Raw genomic sequence first — 20,339 nt, 5'->3', positions numbered from 1 at the left:
TTCAATAGCCTCATGCTGCAACATGCAGGTTTTAATGTTTCTGAAAATGTTTTAATGCTGTGGAATATGTTTGTGGAAATCTATTCCCTTTCCTTAACCCTATAGGTAACATTTTGTAACATCTGTAACATTTTGTAATGGCAAGCGAGCTTCCTACAGCAAACATTCTAATTTTGTCTTCCTGAGCTTTATTGGAGAATTTTCAGAGAAAGCTCAGAAATACCAAACCTAGGAAGGTTCTGTCAAACCCCTGCCGCCACCATCATCCTCCCTCCCCCATGTTGCAAATTTACCTTGAGATGAGGAGAGGAAAGCTGGCAGCACGGAAGGCTTGCAAAGGTTAAGGTCCCATCATTAAGTTCAGTCAGTGCCTGTGGTGGATATGCACAGAAGCTTTAATTCCTGCCAGGAATTATACTTTTCAATTCTGCTTGTCTCAATGGATTGGATCAAAAGGAACTGGAAACTATAGTTCAACGGCTTCCTGTCAGCAATAGATACCTTCCAAATGAGGACTCCACTCAGTGCCGGATTTACATATAAGCTAAACTAGCTATAGCTTAGGGCCCCACTCTCTTGGGGCCCCCAAAAAAATGTAAAGGGGGAAAAACTGGGTGTACATTTCCAAAATATAAGATAAACAAACAAATAAAATAACAGTGTTTTGTGTTGTGTTGGCTCCTATGATGTAAGTGATGGGCCCTGCCTGCTAGCCTGCTCCCTAAAATATCACTGGTTTGCTCATTTCTAACAGCGACAATTGGTTGTTGACAAAGGACAGCTGGACCTATAAAGGGCCCCATTAGCTTCAGGCGCTTAGGGCCTCATCAAACCTAAATCCAGCCCTGACTCTGCTGTTGCAAGATCTTTCCCCCATTGCAACCAAGGCAGTTTTTGGAAACAAAGTTGTGGTATCTGGCTCTGGGAAGTTTCTAGGGACAAATGGTGCCAAAGCCGAGGCCAATATAACATGTGCCCAAGCTTTGTTAGTGGATTAGACCATTTTAAGCCACCCAAATTACAATATATAGCACCTTCAGCAATCCCTGCTGCAGCAAGGATAAAACAAAATTAGAAATTATTTATATATTATTCCAGGGCTATTTTTCTAGAAAAAGAGGTGCTGGAACACACCTTCCTCATTCTCTTAGAATAGCAATGGTGCCCATGTGAGAGATGCTGGAATTGAGTTATGGAGAGTTCCAGCTGAAAAAAGCCCTGATTATTCCAAATATATTTAAATATATTTAAGAACTCACAACCTAGAGGGGGGCAGGGAACCTTGAAGAGCCATTTGGAAAATTCTTATCTCCCTCCGTTCCAAATCATCTGAGTGACAGTATTGATAACCTCCATGTTTGCTGCTGAAGATCTTTTATTTAACTTCTATTTCTTCTAATGTGATAGCAACATGTACCTATTTTCTCAAGATTACCAAGCATGTCCAAAAAATGACACTTCAATAAGCACTTTAAAACAGATTATTTTTCCTGTAGTATTGGGTATGTAATATATATGATGTTTTAAAGGTATTTATAATTTGCAGTGGGCGGCATTAGAGTTTTTCACGGGAAAATGTAGCAAAATGCAAAATCTTCTGAGCATAAGGCATACACTTTCACAAGTCATTAAACAACAGTGACTTGGAACACAGGAAACAGTTTTTTAGCCCCTGGTGGGGAGGGGGCTACAAGTCAAAGAGGAGAGGAGTCAGCAAAAATATATAGTTGCCTTCAAGAGTGCAATTATTTTTTAAAAAAATGTGAAAACAGTGACTTGAAGTGTCAGCATATATGTGGGTGTATCTGTATTTATGCACCCATATTTTCAATCTATACGCAACAAGTATCAGATATTCCTGTTTTAGAGCATTGTTTATAAAATAGCCACTAGTAATATTCTCTAGGGAAGGATTAAATGTTTGATGCAGACGTATGGAACAAAAGTTAAGGTAGTCATGTTTGTTAAAGCCGTTTGGAGAGGGGGCAGCCTGGAGAGAAGTGGTCCCCACCTGTTGTTGTTGTTGTTGTTGTTGTTGTTGTTGTTTGTCTGCAACTTCCTTTTATGTAGAATTCCGTGGGGAAGGGTGTGGCTGGGGGAGCCTGGGCAAGTTGCAACAAAAAGGTTAAGAATGCAAGCTTCATTAACTACAAACCCCGAAATTTGGGGTCCCTTCCAAACCAGTGCCAAAGTTTTGCAGTCGTTTAGCAGTGTGAACCCCACTTTTTGCAAGACAGATTTTGTAGTTAACAACCAGAAATCCAATACTGTATTGTCCAATTCACTCCCAACTGCTGCCAAAGTTTTGACATAACTCTGTCTCTTTGGAAAGCAGAACGTACAAGTCAATAGTTACAAATATGGAGTTGTGTTTTTTTTAAGTACTTTTTATTGAGATTTTTATAACAAATAAAACATTTCTGATTTTTTTACAATTCTGACTGCAGAAACATAAGGCAAAGGGCAATGCAAAATGTAGATTGTGGATCAGAAAATGTTCAATACATGCAAAAGTATCTATACAAATGGCTAAGAGGCAATATTGCTGGAAGGCCTGTAGCCTTCACAATGCTTACATACCATCCAACTTTTTAAGATCAAAAACCAGGATGTGTTCCTTCTGGGAGCAGTCATGTGACCCATTCCAGGCTCTCACCCTGAAGAAGGGGCTGTTCCGGGAAGAAGGCACAGCACAAGTAGAGTTTTCATTGCAAAACTACTGCAAAACTCGGGCACCAGTTTGGAGAGGATCCCAAATTTTGCAGTTTATAGTGAATGAAGCTGCTGCTTTTTATTCTTCTGTTTTGACTATATTTTAATAGTCCTTTAATTAGTTGGAATGTAAATCTAATAAATGAGGAAATTCATGTGTTAAATTCGAAACAATTAAAATCAGCTAATTTTACCAAGCATCTTGGTTAGCAGAATTGGGTGGTTCTGTCTAATGAAAGGAATTTGAAAGCTCCCATGGGGTGAGGGACTGGGGTAGGAAGAATGGGACTTTCAATTGCATCCCAAAGAATGATAGGGAGATCATTCACCACCTGCGGTACTTTGGGTACATCTAAAATAGTTATCTGGCTCCCGGTACTATTTTTTTCCAAAAGGAGTGGAGAAATAAGCAATGGCCACACACACACACACACACACACCCCTATCTATCCATCCATCTAGGACCTCTTGTATATGTACAGCTGTACCTTGTTTTGCGACCGGGATCTGTTCTGGAGCCTCGGCCGCTAGCCGAAAAGGACGCAGGACAAAGTGCTGTGTCTGCGCACGCGCAAAGCGCTATTTAGTGCTTTTGCCACGCTCAAGCTGCAAACCCAGAAGTAACCCATTCCGTTACTACCGGGTTTGCTGCAGACGTTCACCGGAATGGACGCTAGACAAGGCAGACGTTTGCGGAGGTTTTACTGTATTAGGATAACAGCTGGCTGGCAGATTTTTTAAGAAGATAAGTAAAAAAGTACTGTATGTTAGACATATTTAAACATCAGGATGTTATACCCAATAAATATTTAATAAATGAACAACAATCTTAAATCTTCATCTCAGTACAGCAGGCAACTGAGACATTTTGAAGACATATGAGATTTGGGCATCTAAGAATTGAAACCCAACATTTAAAAATTCTGGGTTCTCACTACAAAGTTTTTAGCCTTATTGCTTTGCTAAAGATTTGCCACCTACGGCCCTTTATGTATTGAACTTAAGCTATAAAAATATCACTTCTTATTGATCACATGGTTATTAAAGTCAGCCCAATGCCCCATTTATATGTCAAACACTTGTAATATTTCCTGTAAATATTAGAACGCAGGAGAAGACTCATAATACTATGGTATTCAGTCACATTAGAATTGTTTGGCTTTTCATCACTGAAAAGATAATAAAACTGTCATAAAAAGTTTTATTAAGCACACCGTACATTTATCAAGGCAGTCTACTTCATTTATACATGTGCCCATGCATGTCAAATACATCCATGCAAGCTGTTTTAATAAATAGTACACGTGTCTCAACAAAGCTTATTGTAAGTATTGTATAGTCTCTTGTTGCACCAGCCTCTAAAACTCATTCATAAGCAGGGCTGTTCTTAGCCTTTAATGGCTACCGCCTGCTTGGTGTGCCCCATGAAAAGCAAAGGAGACAAGTCAACAGGTTCCCGTTCAAAGCTTGTTTTCAAGGCTCCTTGAACATCTAATGACATTTAAGAAAGCTCCCAAGAGAGGTCAAGGAAGAGATCTGTAGATCGCCTCCATGTCCCGTCCCCCCAAGATGCCTTTACCATCGCCAGATTATTTCATACGAGTAATCGGAAGAAACCTTTTGCCAACCACTAGGGAGTATTTTACAGGTGGGCTTTGGATGGAGCCTGAGTGCAGCCCTGTGAGCAAGGAGGTGTTTGTAAGCATTTCTAATGGCATTTTGATGTACATGTACAAAATTGATGTCGGAAGGATCATTGTAAAGTCCCAAACAGTGGAATATTGAGGACATTTTCAGATGGCAGTCAGATTCTAGCTGGGTGAGCCCAGTGTATTTTCTCATGTCACAGTTGATTAGGTTCACAGGGAAGTGGAAAGAGTAAAAAATTCTCTTATTACTTCAGCAATGCCATATCAGCCTCTTTTCCCTTTGAATGCAACATTAGTTTTTGTCCAGAACTCTAACTGCTTTCTACAGTTTGGGGAATTGTAAAGCAGAAACAATTTTCCCAGCTAGGCTGACCTTCACAGTAATAAGAAATGACTGGGATTTCTCTCTATTTCTCAAACATTTGAGGTGGGGGCACAGAAAAGGAATATGTTTGTTTTACTTGATATTATGTTGTGGGCATCTATTTGGCACTTTGAATCTAATTTTTTTCCATTCAGGAGATTACATGCACTGTGGCACTATCTGACCCATAGTCAGGTGGCAAGTGCATTGAAAAATGACATTAATGTCCTTTAAACCTTTTGTTATCAACACAGAGATGGCATTTTGGTTTTGCCCATTATTGGAACACACTGTTTGTCACTTTTGGGAATGAATATTTTCATTTGCTCTCCTGCACTTACTCAAGTGATAAGCAGTGATCTTGAGAAATCTGAAAATTCTTACTGCACCAGGAGAATTCCCAAGGCATTTAAGGCAGCCTTCACTGGAAAGCTGGTGCAACTTCAGCACTGCTTTACTGTACCACACCGTTCCTATATAAACAGAAAGTAAATTTATTTGTTTATTTATTAAATTTGTATACTGCTATCTGTAGATTTCAGGGTGGTTACCAAAATAAAAATGCAATATAAAAACACAAAATACGTAATAAAATAAAGAACAAAAACCCCCACAAACCAATAAACCCCTCCCAAAAACATTATTTTTTTATTTATGAAACGGTAGCATAAATCTTTTGCACAAAGCAAAACATGCCATTTTATTTAATTATAAGAAAGACGTCACTATTTTAAAAAAAAATCAGAGTGCTTTGCAACAGTAGTACATAAACCCACCCAATAAAAAGCTAAGGTCAGAACTCAACTGAGTTCTCCAAATGTTTGGGTGTGACTGTGGAAAACAGAGAAAGCAAAGGAAGAAATTAATTTGGGGGATTGTGCTGAAAAGGGATTTTTAAAAATGGGAATGTTCATTTGGGAATGTACAGCGTTTTTGCAAGATGAAACCATGAGAAATACTTACATACATATATAATTTTATTTGTATGCCTGCTTTCCATAGGTTTCAAACCATGCTCAAGGAGGCTTACAACATGGAAAAATACATAATTACGAACATAACAGAAGTAGTCACAGGCAATAAACAGAACATCAAAAAGTACACAACCAAACTGAAAAAACCACATAACCCATAAGATCTAAATAAAATGCAAATATTAATATCAATAACAGCAACACCCCCAAAAAAAATTCCAGCCAAGATTTTGTTCAGCAGCCTCAGTTTTTGTAGCTGAGGTCAGTCAGGGCTCTGCCCTCCCAGGTCAGATAGGAAAAGGACTGCAAAGCAGGGAGCAGGTCTTCCAGGAGTCACAGCCAAAATGGAATTAATTGAGGAGAAGGGTAAACTAATTGTAGAGATCTGATGGAGAAACAAACATTTTGGAGAAAATGAATGGGAAGTGATTTTTAGGATATGCATGAAAAATGAATTGGAAGAATTATTCATTGGCAAATTGATTTGGAGAGATATGGGTGGAAAACTAATCTAGGGGGTAAATTAATTGAACAACACCCTCCACCCCCACCCCACCCCACCCCACCTGCCATACCCTTGGTTTGTAACCTTGGTTTGTAGCACTTGTTTCCACCTAGCAGCCCATCACTTTGGACTACTCATGTTGGCATGAGGGCAAGATGGTTGACCTGCGCTTAGTCCCCAGCACCTGCAATTCAGTTTTATGGTTACTCTGAACATGGTGATTCAATTTAGCTATCATGGCTTATAGATAGTCTTCCATTGATAGTGGCATTAAGTGGAGTTTGGAATGTTTGGAGCAGGGAATGAATGGTAGAAGTGCCTTGGCTTACTGACTAGGGCTTGTAACACTACCGTCCTACATTTTGGAGGCAAAAACGGCTGCCTTCGGCTCCGTCTTAGGAGACTGAAAACAAGGGGATTTTCAAGCATATAGAACAGTTTTCTTCAATTATGGGTCCCCAAATGTTGGATTACAACTCCCATCATCCCCAGCCAATGTAGGGACAATGGGAGTTGTAGTCCATCAACATCTGGAGAACCAAAGCTGAAGACCAGTGATATAGAAGAACACTGCAATACAGGGTTGGTGGACCATCATTGCATCAGAAGTTGTGTAGGTCTGTACTAAGACCAATAAAATTAAACCTGTACTCACGATGTGAATGTGTGGTTTTCTTTCTCTTTTTAATCTTTTTAAATTTGTGCCCTCTTCTGTTAATCACTTAATAGCTCCTTTTAAAAATAATATTTATATTACTATGCATAATGGTGCCTGCCACTGAGTCACATACAAGTGGTCCTAGAGCCATTTACAACGGGCATCAACGGCAGATCACCTCCCACAGGATGGCATAGAAATTGATAATAGAGACCCTACAACTTTGTACAATCATATCAAAACAGTCCTATTGATGGCTTGTTGTTTCAGGGTAGTGTAATGTTCACCTACTGCAGTTGATGGTTGTTAAATGGAGCAATTAGTTATCACTGCCATTTCTAGGAATCAAAACAAGAGAAATAGGAACAAAAAGTTTTGCTATTCAAATGCAAAACTTGGGTGATTAAGAAATTTCTCCAAGGTCACATAGGAAATCTCTTGCAAATCTGGACGTGATTTTCTAAAGGAGGGCCAAACCTTTTATATGAAACAGTAGCTGAGGCTATATTTCTTAATTATAAGTTCTCATATTAAAATGTTACAAAAGTAGAATGCAATTTCTTTACCTTTCACATTGATGAATGGTTTCTCACTAGTGCACAATAAAACAGTTCCTTTTATAATGTGCAGTGTTTCAACCAGTGTTTCAGAAAGTAATGATGAAACCAAACTTTTTATTTGATTAATTGAATGTAGTTTTTATTTCCTATTGGCACTGATAACTTATAGGTATTAAATGAATGGGTGCTTTTAAAGTTCCGCTTTTTGGCAAAATGGAAATCCTGCAAGATAGGGAACACCTTTTATTGATTGCATGTTTAGTAGAGCAAATTAGGTTTCCAGACCTTAATCCTCTATGAAAAGCAGAAAAACCAAAGAATTGCATCAATGTTATTCAGCTGCTTCTTTCCGCTTGATTACTGGGCAGAACAAGAATCTGATTCTAGATGTGACGAAATTTCTCTCTACAATAAAGCTATTTGCAAGGTACTTTGGTTTGTTGCTATTTTGCAAATTTGCAAAATTCTTGAAAGATCACATTGAAGAAAATGTAGATGAATGTAGGACCATTTTTGATTAAAAGAGAATTTTATTTCATCAGCATATGATATTTGCTTAGCATAATTTTAGCTTTTTTTTTTTTTGTTTGGAACTAATAAATGAGAGAATCTTCCCATATATTTTAAATTGTCATAAAGTGACATCTTACCAAGTAATCTCAAAGTAGACTGAGTTATAATCTTTGCAGCTTTTTTATGGAGTGAAATGAATAAAATATTCCCTTAAATATAATGTATGCGAGAAAAGAGAAATGCTTAATATGACTCTTTCAAACTACAGGGTGATACTATACAATAATTGGGCATGTTCCAGCCATGATCCAATCAGACTTTCACTTGGAAGTCTTATTGATTTCAATGAGAGAGCGCTAAACACATATATTTAACTCTGCATAGAAAGCAATTGGCCTTTAAAAGCTTTGCATTGCACCCATTACACTGAAATACTGTACTTTATGAATTTACAGGTAAATTCATATTTATTTGCTTAGTTTTACCCCACCTTATCTTCCGAGCACAGCATAGGTTAAAGTATTACTCAGCATAAAAATACTTCCTTGTTGAGAATCATACCCAAAGGATCACATCTCTTGTTTCAATTTCCACTAGAAAGTTCCACCTATGTCTACTTTTATAAGTTCATGTCAGTACAAAGTCATATTAACATCCTTATTTTATTTTTTTGCAAGGCAGGGACCACTATTCCCAAAGATAGGGGCCTAGCATAAAGTGATGTTGCTGTAATTAAATATGGCTGACTAGGAACATTCAACATCTGTGACATTCACTGGTACTGGAAACTACAATTAGGAGACAAAAATGTGGGAGATAAAAGGAAGTTTTACTGAGGCAGTGGCTGTTCTTCGTAAGAAATATTCTTTGTTTTCAGAGTTACCTCAAGTCCCGTCCCGTCCCGTCCCCCCGCTAACTACATGAGGTCGTGTTCTCTCTTCAGTTCTGAGGATAAAAATTTGGCTCTTGTTCTGTATTAGGAGGAAAGTATTTGAACTGTTGTACAAGCAAGCAATGTCTTTTGCTGCCAAAGCCTGCCTTTATTGAGCTCTCACAAGCATAATTGAGGTTGTACAAGTTACTGTGTCAAGGTTCCCAAGACTGAAATCCATGTAGACATAACAATGTTTACATGCACACCTTTTGCTGCGTGGTTTCTTTCTTGAAACACCACCGCTTACTTATACACAAGGCTTTAAAGCACCTCAGGTCTGAATATGTGACCACAAATCAAAGTGAGAAAGGATCTAAAGGGAATGCAAAAGGGTCTGGTCAAGTGCCATGTCGATATAGACTGTGAGCCTGAGAGGAACATCATTGTGCTTGAGGTAGCAATGATTCCCCTCACTGTGCCTCACACGAGAAAATGCTCATATCCAAGTGATTTAGGTCCACTGAAGTCCATACCTTTACACTGCTGGTGTTATGTACTGAAGTTCTCACCCTGGGCCAGCAGGGGGATACTGTAGATAGTTATGCAAATAAGGGATCGAAAGTGACGTTCAGTGATTGGATAGTTTTAGAAAGTTGTTACAGTTACGTTGTACTGGAGCTCTATATAAGCAGGCTGACTGAACCCTTCAGCTCAGTTCTGTTCTGGCCTCTGAAAAAACAAGAGCTGTTTGAAGAATCGCTGTGTCGTCTGATATGTTCACCCACATCTTAACAGCTACTCAGAAATACTTTAGTAAGAGGAGTAAGGCCATTGCATTTTATTGGGTTATTCCCTTCCCATTGTGACTTTGGAACTTCTCTACCTTCAGTGGAGTTATTTCTGAGGTACACCAAAAGGAAAACAAAACATACTCAGAGTATAGATAAATACCAAGTACAAACTCGTAAAACATCAGTCTCTCTTACAGATACTGGGATTTTAAATGGCTCTGCCATGTTAATATCTATAGTACATATGAAGCCAAAGGGCCCTAATCTGTATATACCCAACCTTTAAATAAAAAAACCCCACATTTTATTGTGATCACTGCATGTTTTCATCGACTTGAAAGATATCAAAATCAGACCTGAGAGAAACTTAGAGCTTTTATTATTTTTTACCACACAAAATATCCTTGTTTTATAAAGTGCAAAAGATTGCCTAAAGGGTCCATAAATATTTTGTGTGATGCTGGTCAAGATATAAAAGTAGGAAAGAGTTGATACATGAAGAAATTCCGCTGTCTATCAACAATGCCTTGTGGAAGAGCAAGATTTTTGTGAACTGTAAGGCAATAATGTGAGATTTAATGAAAAACCTACAGATTTTCAGGTTGTTACAGATTTCCAGATTTGCTGTGGAAAAGGTAGTTTGCCATTTTTAATTTTGGCTGCTTTTGCTCAAGTCCACCTGTGGTACTGTACCTATATTGGATCATCATTCTTCCTTTCTTTATCCCCAGAGTATTTATCCTGCTATGATATCAGGTGTTGTGGGTCTCCAAAGAACAGTCCTGCCAATCACACCTGGTTCTCTGCTTCCTCCATCACCAGGATCACAGCTTAGAGGGAACTACAGGAATTACAGATTACAGAAATTTTCTCTCACACACCAACACGGGGCCCCTGACCTAAGAAGCTGCAACACTACAGCCAGTTGCTGAAATACAGATTCCCAAACCTACAGCCTTCCCTCTGTGTAACTGGCCATTGAAGGAAGTCACAAGTTGCTCCCTTTGTGCCACCAGACTAGCTACCTGCCACAGATCTTGTGCCCAATTTACGTGCCACCTGCCTAACATATCAGTCCATTTCCACCTATCTGAAGAAGCTGCGTTCAATACAGCCACTTAGCCTAGGGTGGAATCTAGCACATATAAAAAAAACCACTGTGAAAATGCTTTAAACATATATACCGTATTTTTCGCCCTATAGGACGCACTTTTTCCCCTCCAAAAATGAAGGGGAAATCTGGGTGCGTCCTATGGGGCGAATGCAGGCTTTCGCTGAAGCTTGGAGAGCAAGAGGGGTCGGTGTGCACTGACCCCTCTCGCTCTCCTCTCCAGGCTTCAGGAAGACATCCGCAGCCTAGGCAGGCTTCAGGAAGACATCCGCAGCGTGGGGACCCTTGCAGGAGTTCCCCGCAGGGCTCCCCACGATGCGGATAGCAGCCTGCCGCCTGGCGCGAGGGGTACCCTGAAGCAGAGCGCCCCTCGCGCCGGGCAGACATGGGCCAGCCCCACAAGCTTGGGGGACAGCAGGGAGGCACAGCGCCGCCATCCCGCTGTTCTTTGACCTGGTTTGGTTTCCCCGACCTGCTTTGGGGAGGGAAATAAAGGGGGGGAATTTCCTTTATTTCCCCCCAAAAAAACTAGGTGCGTCCTATGGGACGGAGCGTCCTATGGGACGGAAAATACGGTATATATTGAATTTGCCATTAGCTTACCATCACCATCTAGTGTCCCATTTGTATAATGCACTTAAAACAGACTTAAAATGTTATATTTGCAACTGTATCTGGTCAAGGAAGAGTCTGTTGCTCTCTAGATATTGCTGGGCTCTTAACTCCCATCAGCCGCCAGTCATGTCCTCACAGGTTGCTGAGCCAGAAACGTTGAGGTGATGCAGAAATTGTGGGAAAGTGGCATACTATTGTGTCCTGTAGCTCACCTGTCTTCCAGTTTGAAAAGATGCAGCTAGCAAGTTACTCATTACAGCTTTCTGGCTGCTTTGACAAACCTTCAGTTCCCTCCTCATATTAACAGTAATGATGGCCCAGGGAGCAAGGAGCCAGTACTTTCCCCACGCTGACCCTGATCTGACACTCCTGCTCTCAGGGGTGCTCTGTTCATGCTGCAACCGTCCTCATCAAAAGATTTCCAAATTGTGGCTTTGACTGAACCGAGCTGACAAGAGTAAAATACAACAAAAAAAAATTAAATAAATTCAGCTTTGGAGCATGAATGGGTGGCAGACAGAAGTTGCACAAAATACATTAAGGATTCAAGAACACTAAGAATTCAGAACACCCGGTGTGCCGTTTCCTGAGCTTCTTAAAATAGCTTTAACAAAACTCCACCTGAAATTACCTTGTTGTTAAGGCCTGAAATTGAACTGGTCCCAACCCTAGCCAGTAACTGTAAGCCCTATGTAGCCTCTCTAATAGACCCCTGACAGAGCAGCATCCATAGCGGGACTTAGAGCTCATTTTGGCAGTAGGTGTCTTGCTGGCACTGAATCTCATGAAAGTCTGCCGAGGAAACAATTTCCACATCAATCCTTGGGCATTCACTTCATATACAGCTCCAGTTATAGCAGAATCATTCGTATGACATTCAGCCTCTAGAGCGGAGCAAAAATTGCAGCCTGTGACAATATCGTTCTAATTAGCACAAAAACAAATAGGGTGTTTTTGTTGACAAAGAATTGCATATGTATTTCTTTATTTGGATTCTAACTTCGTTCTCATTTCACCTGAAGCTGAGTCAAAACTACTCAGTTTTTCACAGAACCCTAAACAGCTCATCATTTGGGCAGTTTTTCAATTCAGAAATATTAATTTCTTCATCCACATTGACCTCACTTATCTTCATTTTCAGTTGCCTTCATTTTCCTACAGTGATATCCTCGTTGGTGTAATCCCTGATTGTATAGATCTTATGGGATCTTTGTAGGATCCAGCAGATCCAGGAAGGAAACAGGGACAGCCATAGGAGACAATAAAAGACTGGAGGGGGTCAGGCCCCCACAAAGTTGATAGGCATTCCCATTCAAATGATCTGTGTGCACTGCACCATGTGATCAATTATGCAGGGTTTATCTGGGCCCCGACAATATTTCATTCAAGTTGGCACCCCTGGGAACAGCTGAGGGTGCGGAAGCAAGAGGTGTAGGGCCAGTGGTGACAAAGGAAGAGAGTGAATGTTTGCACAATATTCAAATAAAATCAGAATTGGAATTTTTCTACATTTTGTTTCGCCTGAGTTACTGCATCAACAAAGTACCATCTGGAGGTTGTGCGCACACACACGTGTGCCAGCGCTACATCACAGGTATTGTGCTTATTTTGTGTGTCGGCCCCAAACATAATTCTGATTCAGCATGTTAGTTAGATACACTCTTGTATGGTTAGTATCGCTGCCTGGACATCATATAGTAGGACTCATGAAATTGTGTTTGTTACTGTACAGTGCCCTGATAGATGACTAGTGTGAAGGTCTGAAAAGCTGTAAAATGAAGGACCCAGCCCAACAAAGATCTTCTTGCCATTGCTAAGGGAGCTGGGCATGTTTAGCCTGGAGAAGAGGAGGTTAAGGGGTGATATGATAGCCATGTTCAAATATATAAAAGGATGTCACATAGAGGAGGGAGAAAGGTTGTTTTCTGCTGCTCCAGAGAAGCAGACACGGAGCAATGGATCCAAACTACAAGAAAGAAGATTCCACCTAAACATTAGGAAGAACTTCCTGACAGTAAGAGCTGTTCAACAGTGGAATTTGCTGCCAAGGAGTGTGGTGGAGTCTCCTACTTTGGAGGTCTTTAAGCAGAGGCTTGACAACCATATGTCAGGAGTGCTCTGATGGTGTTTCCTGCTTGGCAGGGGGTTGGACTCGATGGCCCTTGTGGTCTCTTCCAACTCTATGATTCTATGATTCTATGAACCCTGTGCCCTGATTCATCAGGTGGCACCCAAACACTACCGATGGCCTGCAATGACACTTTGCCTTTTTAGGTATACGCATAAAATGCCTTAGATATAATACATTTCAAAATGTATGTCAATCAATGAATTTATTGATCCAATCAACAGATCTCACAATCAAACAATCAATTAACATACAAAATAAGACACACAGTTAGGGAATCTCAAACAGATAGGAAAATATGATTGTCTTTCTTGGATCAAGATTTTTACATATATTCCTGTTCTCAACAGGAGATTAGCTATGGCTCTCTTCTGTGCATTGACCATGTTAGCAGACTGAGCGGAAATAAATTATTATTTTCTTAGTAATTTATCAACTTACATATTTGACCAGCAAATATGCACCCCTTTCCCCTGATAATGTGAGTCTAGACCAGGTCCCAAAAGCATTCCTTAACTTTCTTCTATCACATTTATTTCCTAATCATACGTTATCAGCATATGTGGATATGCAACAACATCCTCACAAAAGAACACTCTTTTAAAAATAATGCTGCTTAAATACATTTACAGCTGGAAATCACTTGTTTCAGGGCTGCTTTGGGATGGCAGCATTTTGGTTAGGTTTCTAATTTGATCACACTAAAAATGGCTGGAGACCACCCATAATCTTTGCCACATAATGAGTGGAACCAGGATGTATGTTGAAGGATATGCTGTTCTCATCACCTCAGGTTGTGTCAATTCATATTGAATCAAGTCAGGTTGCATCAGCAATATCCCTATCAGAACTTATTCCTGAGAGCAGTAGATTTGATTTTAAGTAGATTTAGACAGCAAATATCTCAGCCACAACAAATGTATATAATGAGCAGATATCTGTGAAAACCAGCTATTTTTAAAGTCACTGGGAAAACCAAACCTTTTGATATTATGGTCTACATATTTCTATGATGTTAAGCTACTAAATTTAAATGCAAAAACAGGTTTCCTCTCTTTAGTAGGAAAAAGTATTAAATAACATGTGAATTGATTATTATAATCCTAGGAAGCCACAAATTTCCTGTGTCAAACAACTGTGCACAGTACTTTTAAGAAAACAGAATATTGTTCAGGGTTTTGGTCTTATTTGTTTTGTATTTTAAACTGTGTTTAACTATTTTCTGTGTAAATCACCTTGAGGTGGTGGTTTAGAAGGCAATTAATAAAATAATAATACTAACTTACTAAAATTTAGTGAGAATTAAGCGGCTGTCTGAGTTGAGGGTGGGTGGCAGTGCTTTGCAGTGGTTCCCGGGCTTACTTGGATGGTCGCTCCCAGAGGAGCCCAGTGGAGCTTTCAATGCTGAGTTCCTCAGGGCTCAATTTCATCCCCATGCTATTTAACATCTACACGAAACCGCTAAGTGGAGTCATCCAGAGTTTTGGGGTACATTGTCAGCAATATGCTGATAACACACAGCCCTACTTCTTTAGATATGCAGGTGAGGCAGTGGAAGTGCTGGACCGTTGACTTGCCTCAGTAATGGACTGGATGAGAGCCAACAAACTGAAGCTGAGTCTAGATAAAACTGAGGCACTGTTAGTGGGTGGTTATACAAATGGATGGAAGGTTGCCTGCTCTTGATGGGGCTATGCCAGGGGTCACCAACCTAAGGCCCGGGGGCCGGATAAGGCCAGAGGGACTCATTTATCCGGCCCGCCACCTGCTGCCACCTGCTCTTACCGGTGCAGCTTGGGGACCCACTTCCGGGTTTGAGGAGCACCGGAAATAGCTTGTGCGCATGCACACAGGCCTCCTCCAACCCGGATGTGCACCGAAAATAGGGTCATGCGCAAACACTATTTCTGGTGCACATCCGGGTCAGAAGAGGCCTGTGCACATGCGCACAAGCTATTTCTGGTGCTCCTCCAACCCGTAGGTGCACCGAAAATAATGTGTGCTTATGGCGTGCGCTCCCCCACCCTCACTCGAGACACCGACCCAAGGCAAGGAAAGCTTGGAGACCCCTGGGCTGCGCTTCCTCGGAAGGAGTGGGTATACTGCTTGGGGGTCCTTCTGGGTCCATTCTGGACCCATTGCTTGAGGCTCAGGTGGCCTCAGTGGCACGGAGTGCCTACCATCAGCTTCGGCTGGTGGCCCAGCTGTAGGCTGAATTACTGCAATACGATATATGTAGGGCTGCCTGTGAAGATGGTTTGGAAATTTCAGCTGGTGCAGAATTCGGGGCAAGATGGCTTCAGCATATTACACCGATACTGGCCTGACTGCGCTGGCTGCCAATTAGCTTCCTGGCCCAATTCAAAACGCTGCTTTTGATCTATAAAGCCTTAAACAGCTCATGACCACAGTAACTCAAGGACCACCTCTCCCCATATAAACTAACCCAGACTCTGCAATCATCTGAGGTCCTTCTTCATGGGCCTTCTCCATGAAAGGTTCAGAGGGTGGCAATGTGAGAATGGGCCTTTTCTGCAGTAGCTCAGCTGGCGCCTTCATTACATCTCTTAAGGTGCCAGGAAAAAATATTCCTCTGTCCCAGGCATTTGGCCAGTTAAACAACCTATGGCCTTTTAAACCATGCTGGGGGTATTGTTTGTTATTATGTTAAGTATTTTTGTGTTTTTCAACTGTAAGCCATCCTGTGATCCTCGGATGAGGGGTGGCTATATAAATTTAAACAACAACAACCCTCAGGTGAAGAAGTCCCTGCAGATGGAAAAGATTCTTTGGGCATGTTCCTCTTGACAATGAGTCACTTCATGTGGAATCATTTCAGCTGATCCTAGCAAGACTTGTAAAGAGTTTGGGTTCAAACTGGCCGATAGTGCACATAATCTAACAGGCTCTCTAAACACTGTGAGATTTTCAGATCAACGGTACTTTTCCATCACCCTAAGATCCATTAGCAGTATATAGGTATGTAGCAGCTGAGTTGCTATGAGTGGCCTTACGCATTGCTCTTTTCTTCCTTTTTTTCCAGCTGGTTAATAATCCTCTAGCAGGCCAAGCAGCGGCAGCAGCGGCAGCCGCCGCCATGGGCTCCATAGCCAGCTCGCAGGCCTTTGGCAATGCACTCTCCGGTCTACAGGGGGTCACAGGTCAACTAGTCACTAATGCACAAGGACAGGTGAGTGGAAGACAGGAGGAAACAGTGAATTCATATGGCATATTGATTTGGGGTAGAAATGAATTCCTTATACATGACCGCAATTTCTAGCTGCACATATATTGGTGGGTGAGTAGACTTAAATAAATCATTCTTCAGTCCAGCCCTCTTTAAAGTGGCAGCTCTTCATACAAGAACTATGTTTCATACAGTACCTACAAATGTGTGTGTTTAGGCCACTCATCACACAATATATTCTCTCTGTGTGTGTGTGTGTGTGTGTGTGTGTGTGTGTGTGCTGCAGGCCACATGAGGGCACAATACAGTAGCTGCTACCTACCCTGATCACATGTAGGTGACATACCTTTAAGTACCTTTAAGCTTGTGATGAGATCAGACAACTTTATTGAAATCACTGTGTAATAGCAAGTTCAGCTGGTGAGTTGAGTGGGACATGATGGCAACCAACAATGGGCCACTGAAAACAGAAAGGCGATATCAGATGTTCAGAGGAGGGTTATGACAAATGAGTGGGTCAAAACATCACAGTATGGGCTGAGCATTCTCTGTGGGCACACAATACTGTTGATGAGGAAATGGGAAATCAGCTGGGGAGGAAATAAAATATCCTGGGGGGGATGGTTTGCTGGCTAGAACATTGAACAGGATCACTCCACAGCTCATTTTTTTGCACATCCTGCTTCTTTCATATAATAAAGACCAGGTATGTAGCAAAGAAGGACGCGGGTGGCGCTGTGGGTTAAACCACAGAGCCTAGGACTTGCCGATCAGAAGGTCGGCGGTTCGAATCACCGCGATGGGGTGAGCTCCCGTTGCTCAGTCCCAGCTCCTGCCAACCTAGCAGTTCGAAAGCATGTCAAAAATGCAAGTAGATAAATAGGTACCACTCCGGTGGGAAGGTAAATGGCATTTTCATGCGCTGCTCTGGTTCGCCAAACGCGGCTTAGTCATTCTGGCCACATGACCCGGAAGCTGTACGCCAGCTCCCTCGGCCAATAAAGCGAGATGAGTGCCACAACCCCAGAGTCGGTCACGACTGGACCTAATGGTCAGGGGTCCCTTTACCTTTACCTATGGAGCAAAGAAAACCCCTGCAACAGAGCAATGGACTAGCCTTTAGTATTTAACTCCCTATTACTACATTTATTTTAATTGTTCACCATAATCCTACCCACACATGATGGCGCATCTACATCTGACCTAGAGGAGCTGCTGAAGGCCTCCCTGGTCTGGCAATTCATTTTAACGTGAGGCACTCCTTTACTTCCCCCAGGAACATGAAGCAACATGTAGTTCTCCAACCCACTGCACATAACTTGGTGTCTCCTTTTCTTCCAGAATTAACCTGTGCCCCTTGGGCTTAGGTGGAAAGCAAGCTAATGGATTCTCCTCAAGGAGTCTTTTAGCAGCCTTGATTGCAAGTAAATGACATACCGCCTTCATTTGTATGATTCTTCTTGATATTACTTCTCTTCATATAATAGTCACACCATTGCTGAAGCCCACGAATTAAACATAATTTCCCAGTATTCTATTAACCACGGCGGGGCGACCTCACACAGGCACCCCAAAACCCCTCCAACCTCTTGTAAATGCTTATTCCCAGCATTACTTTTAATAACTTGAAATCACAGCTATAGTATCATTAGTGCTTTTTTTCTTAAAAAATGTTTAGGGGTACTCTCATTTTCCTACTCATAATGAAATACTGCCCCTCAATGAGGCCAAACTTAGATTCACAAAATGTTTAGGGGTATGCGTACCCCTGCGTCCCCCCAGAAAAAAAGCCCTGAGTATCATTATTGACAGTCATTGAAACCAGTGATTGTATAGTATTTGTGCTTCCTCAGTTATTGACATATAATTCAAAAACGAAGAAGCAATAAATTCTTCTTCTCTGTGATTTGATATCACCAATTTACTTATCTGAGACAGAAGTGGCATTTATTTATTCTGTCCAGTGTGTTTAAATATTAAAAGGAGCACCCTCGAGCATCATGTTTTGGGGGTTGCTTTTTGAAAACTTATTATTAACGTAGAGCATAAGCAAAGATACATCTGGAGCTCACTCTCCTCATCATATAAGTCCCACAAGGAAAAAATGCTGACCTTGTTATATTTACTGGGTGGGTACAGAATTGTTCCATCACTACCCCGAGGGTTGAACGATGGAGCTTGTCAAAGTGAGGCCTTATCTAATGAATCATCTTATCGCAGGTGCACACCACACATATTAAAGGAGGATTGCACGACCATTGTGCCCTCTAAAATAACCTTTCAGTGTCTACTTTAACCCTTGTTTCAATCCCTTTTCATCAAAGGATCATTTTATGCAGCCAGCTTTAAATGGAGGCTCTCAAAAGCCTATTAAGATTTCTGTTAGGGGCAGAGTATTGGAATGGAAGAAAAGTTGGTTGTAATGCCTATAACTCATAGTCAGATCAGTTCCATCCAGAAACGTTGCTTGTTTATATCTGTGCTTCAGAAATAGTGCAAACTCTCCTCTCACAGGAAGCACTAGACAGCAGGATGTAAATTTAAGGCTCTGAAATATAAAACCATGGCAGTTTGTCAGTCAAGGGTTTTTTTTTCTCACACTTCTTTCAGGCTCTCCCAGGAAGGCAAATAATTGGAATGTGGTGGTAAACTGTTGGGTGAAGAGATTTCTGTGTTTGAATAATATCCTGTAGGAGACTTACAGTGGCACTGAATATTTATTTTATAAACCAAATCTGGTCATCCCACAGATTTCAGGGGTAGGCGGAATTTCACTTTTGCAAAACTCCAGAAGCCATGCAACAGTTAAAAATCTATGTGAAGGGCTTCTTTTAATAAATTTTGGATGGCACTCTACATCATTTGTCTTTATATTTTAAATCCCTGAAGGAGAGATCTGTTGCAATGGGTGGTTCATAGGCTTTTAAAAAAGTTGCCCATTTCTGATTTTATTTGTGTTATTTCTACCCTACTTCTCATATACCAGGCTTGCATATCCAGATCTAATTAAAAATGAAACTGCTGTTCATTGTGCTAAAATCACAACTATAATTAATTCAACTGCAACCACAGACAGTCTAAAAAGAGAAACCTGCAGCAAGCCAGCACTGCCAACTTGAAAATGCCTTCACTAACTAAAAGTTAGGTTTTCAGGAGAAATTTCACATGATACTAACACATTTTTAAAGCTCTGGAGTGGAAGTATAACTACCATTTTCCACTGACCATTGACCATGCTGGCTGGCGCTGATGAGAGCTCTGGGCCTCTCCAACCCACAAAACTCTTCCCAGGCTGTGTCCCTTCTCCAGGCCAAATCCCTCACTGGCCCTACTCTGCAACCTCCTCAGGTTTGAATGGCTTGATGGTATCCTTGAGCTGTGATGATGCTTCTTGCCTGATGGATGGAGGGAATGTGTGTGTGTGCATGTGTTTGTGTGTAGAAACCTATGATATTTGCATGGCTGGGATGTTGTGGAAAGGAGAGAGTCACATTGCTCTGTTCACTCTTTCCTCAGGCCCTGATCACTCTGGCAGGCAGCCTCCAGAAGGCTGTGCATAATAGAACGCGGGTTGTGGGCTGAAAAAGGCTCCTTTAAATCATGGTTTTAAATAAACCATGGCTTAAAGTGAATGAGTAGCACACTGCTAAAATCACATGTGTTTTGCTGCTGTTGTTCTTGTTGTTCGTTTAGGTACT

The 20,339-nt window shown here is 41.2% G+C and overlaps 1 protein-coding gene across 2 annotated transcripts in view; it reads left to right on the top strand.

Annotated features, from left to right (window-relative positions):
- The window catches only part of POU6F2 (POU class 6 homeobox 2), a 301,009-nt gene that overhangs the window by 253,346 nt on the left and 27,324 nt on the right, over window positions 1-20,339 (top strand). For both annotated transcript variants that reach the window (XM_082192837.1, XM_082192838.1), the window contains exon 6: window positions 16,498-16,644. In XM_082192837.1, coding sequence (XP_082048963.1) covers window positions 16,498-16,644 — 147 coding nt within the window. The remainder of the gene's footprint in view (window positions 1-16,497; window positions 16,645-20,339) is intronic.

The sequence above is a fragment of the Podarcis vaucheri genome (assembly GCF_965113315.1).
Source record: "Podarcis vaucheri genome assembly, chromosome: 12".
In the NCBI taxonomy this organism is placed as follows: Eukaryota; Metazoa; Chordata; class Lepidosauria; order Squamata; family Lacertidae; genus Podarcis; species Podarcis vaucheri.
This window is presented reverse-complemented; position numbering and strand designations above follow the sequence as displayed.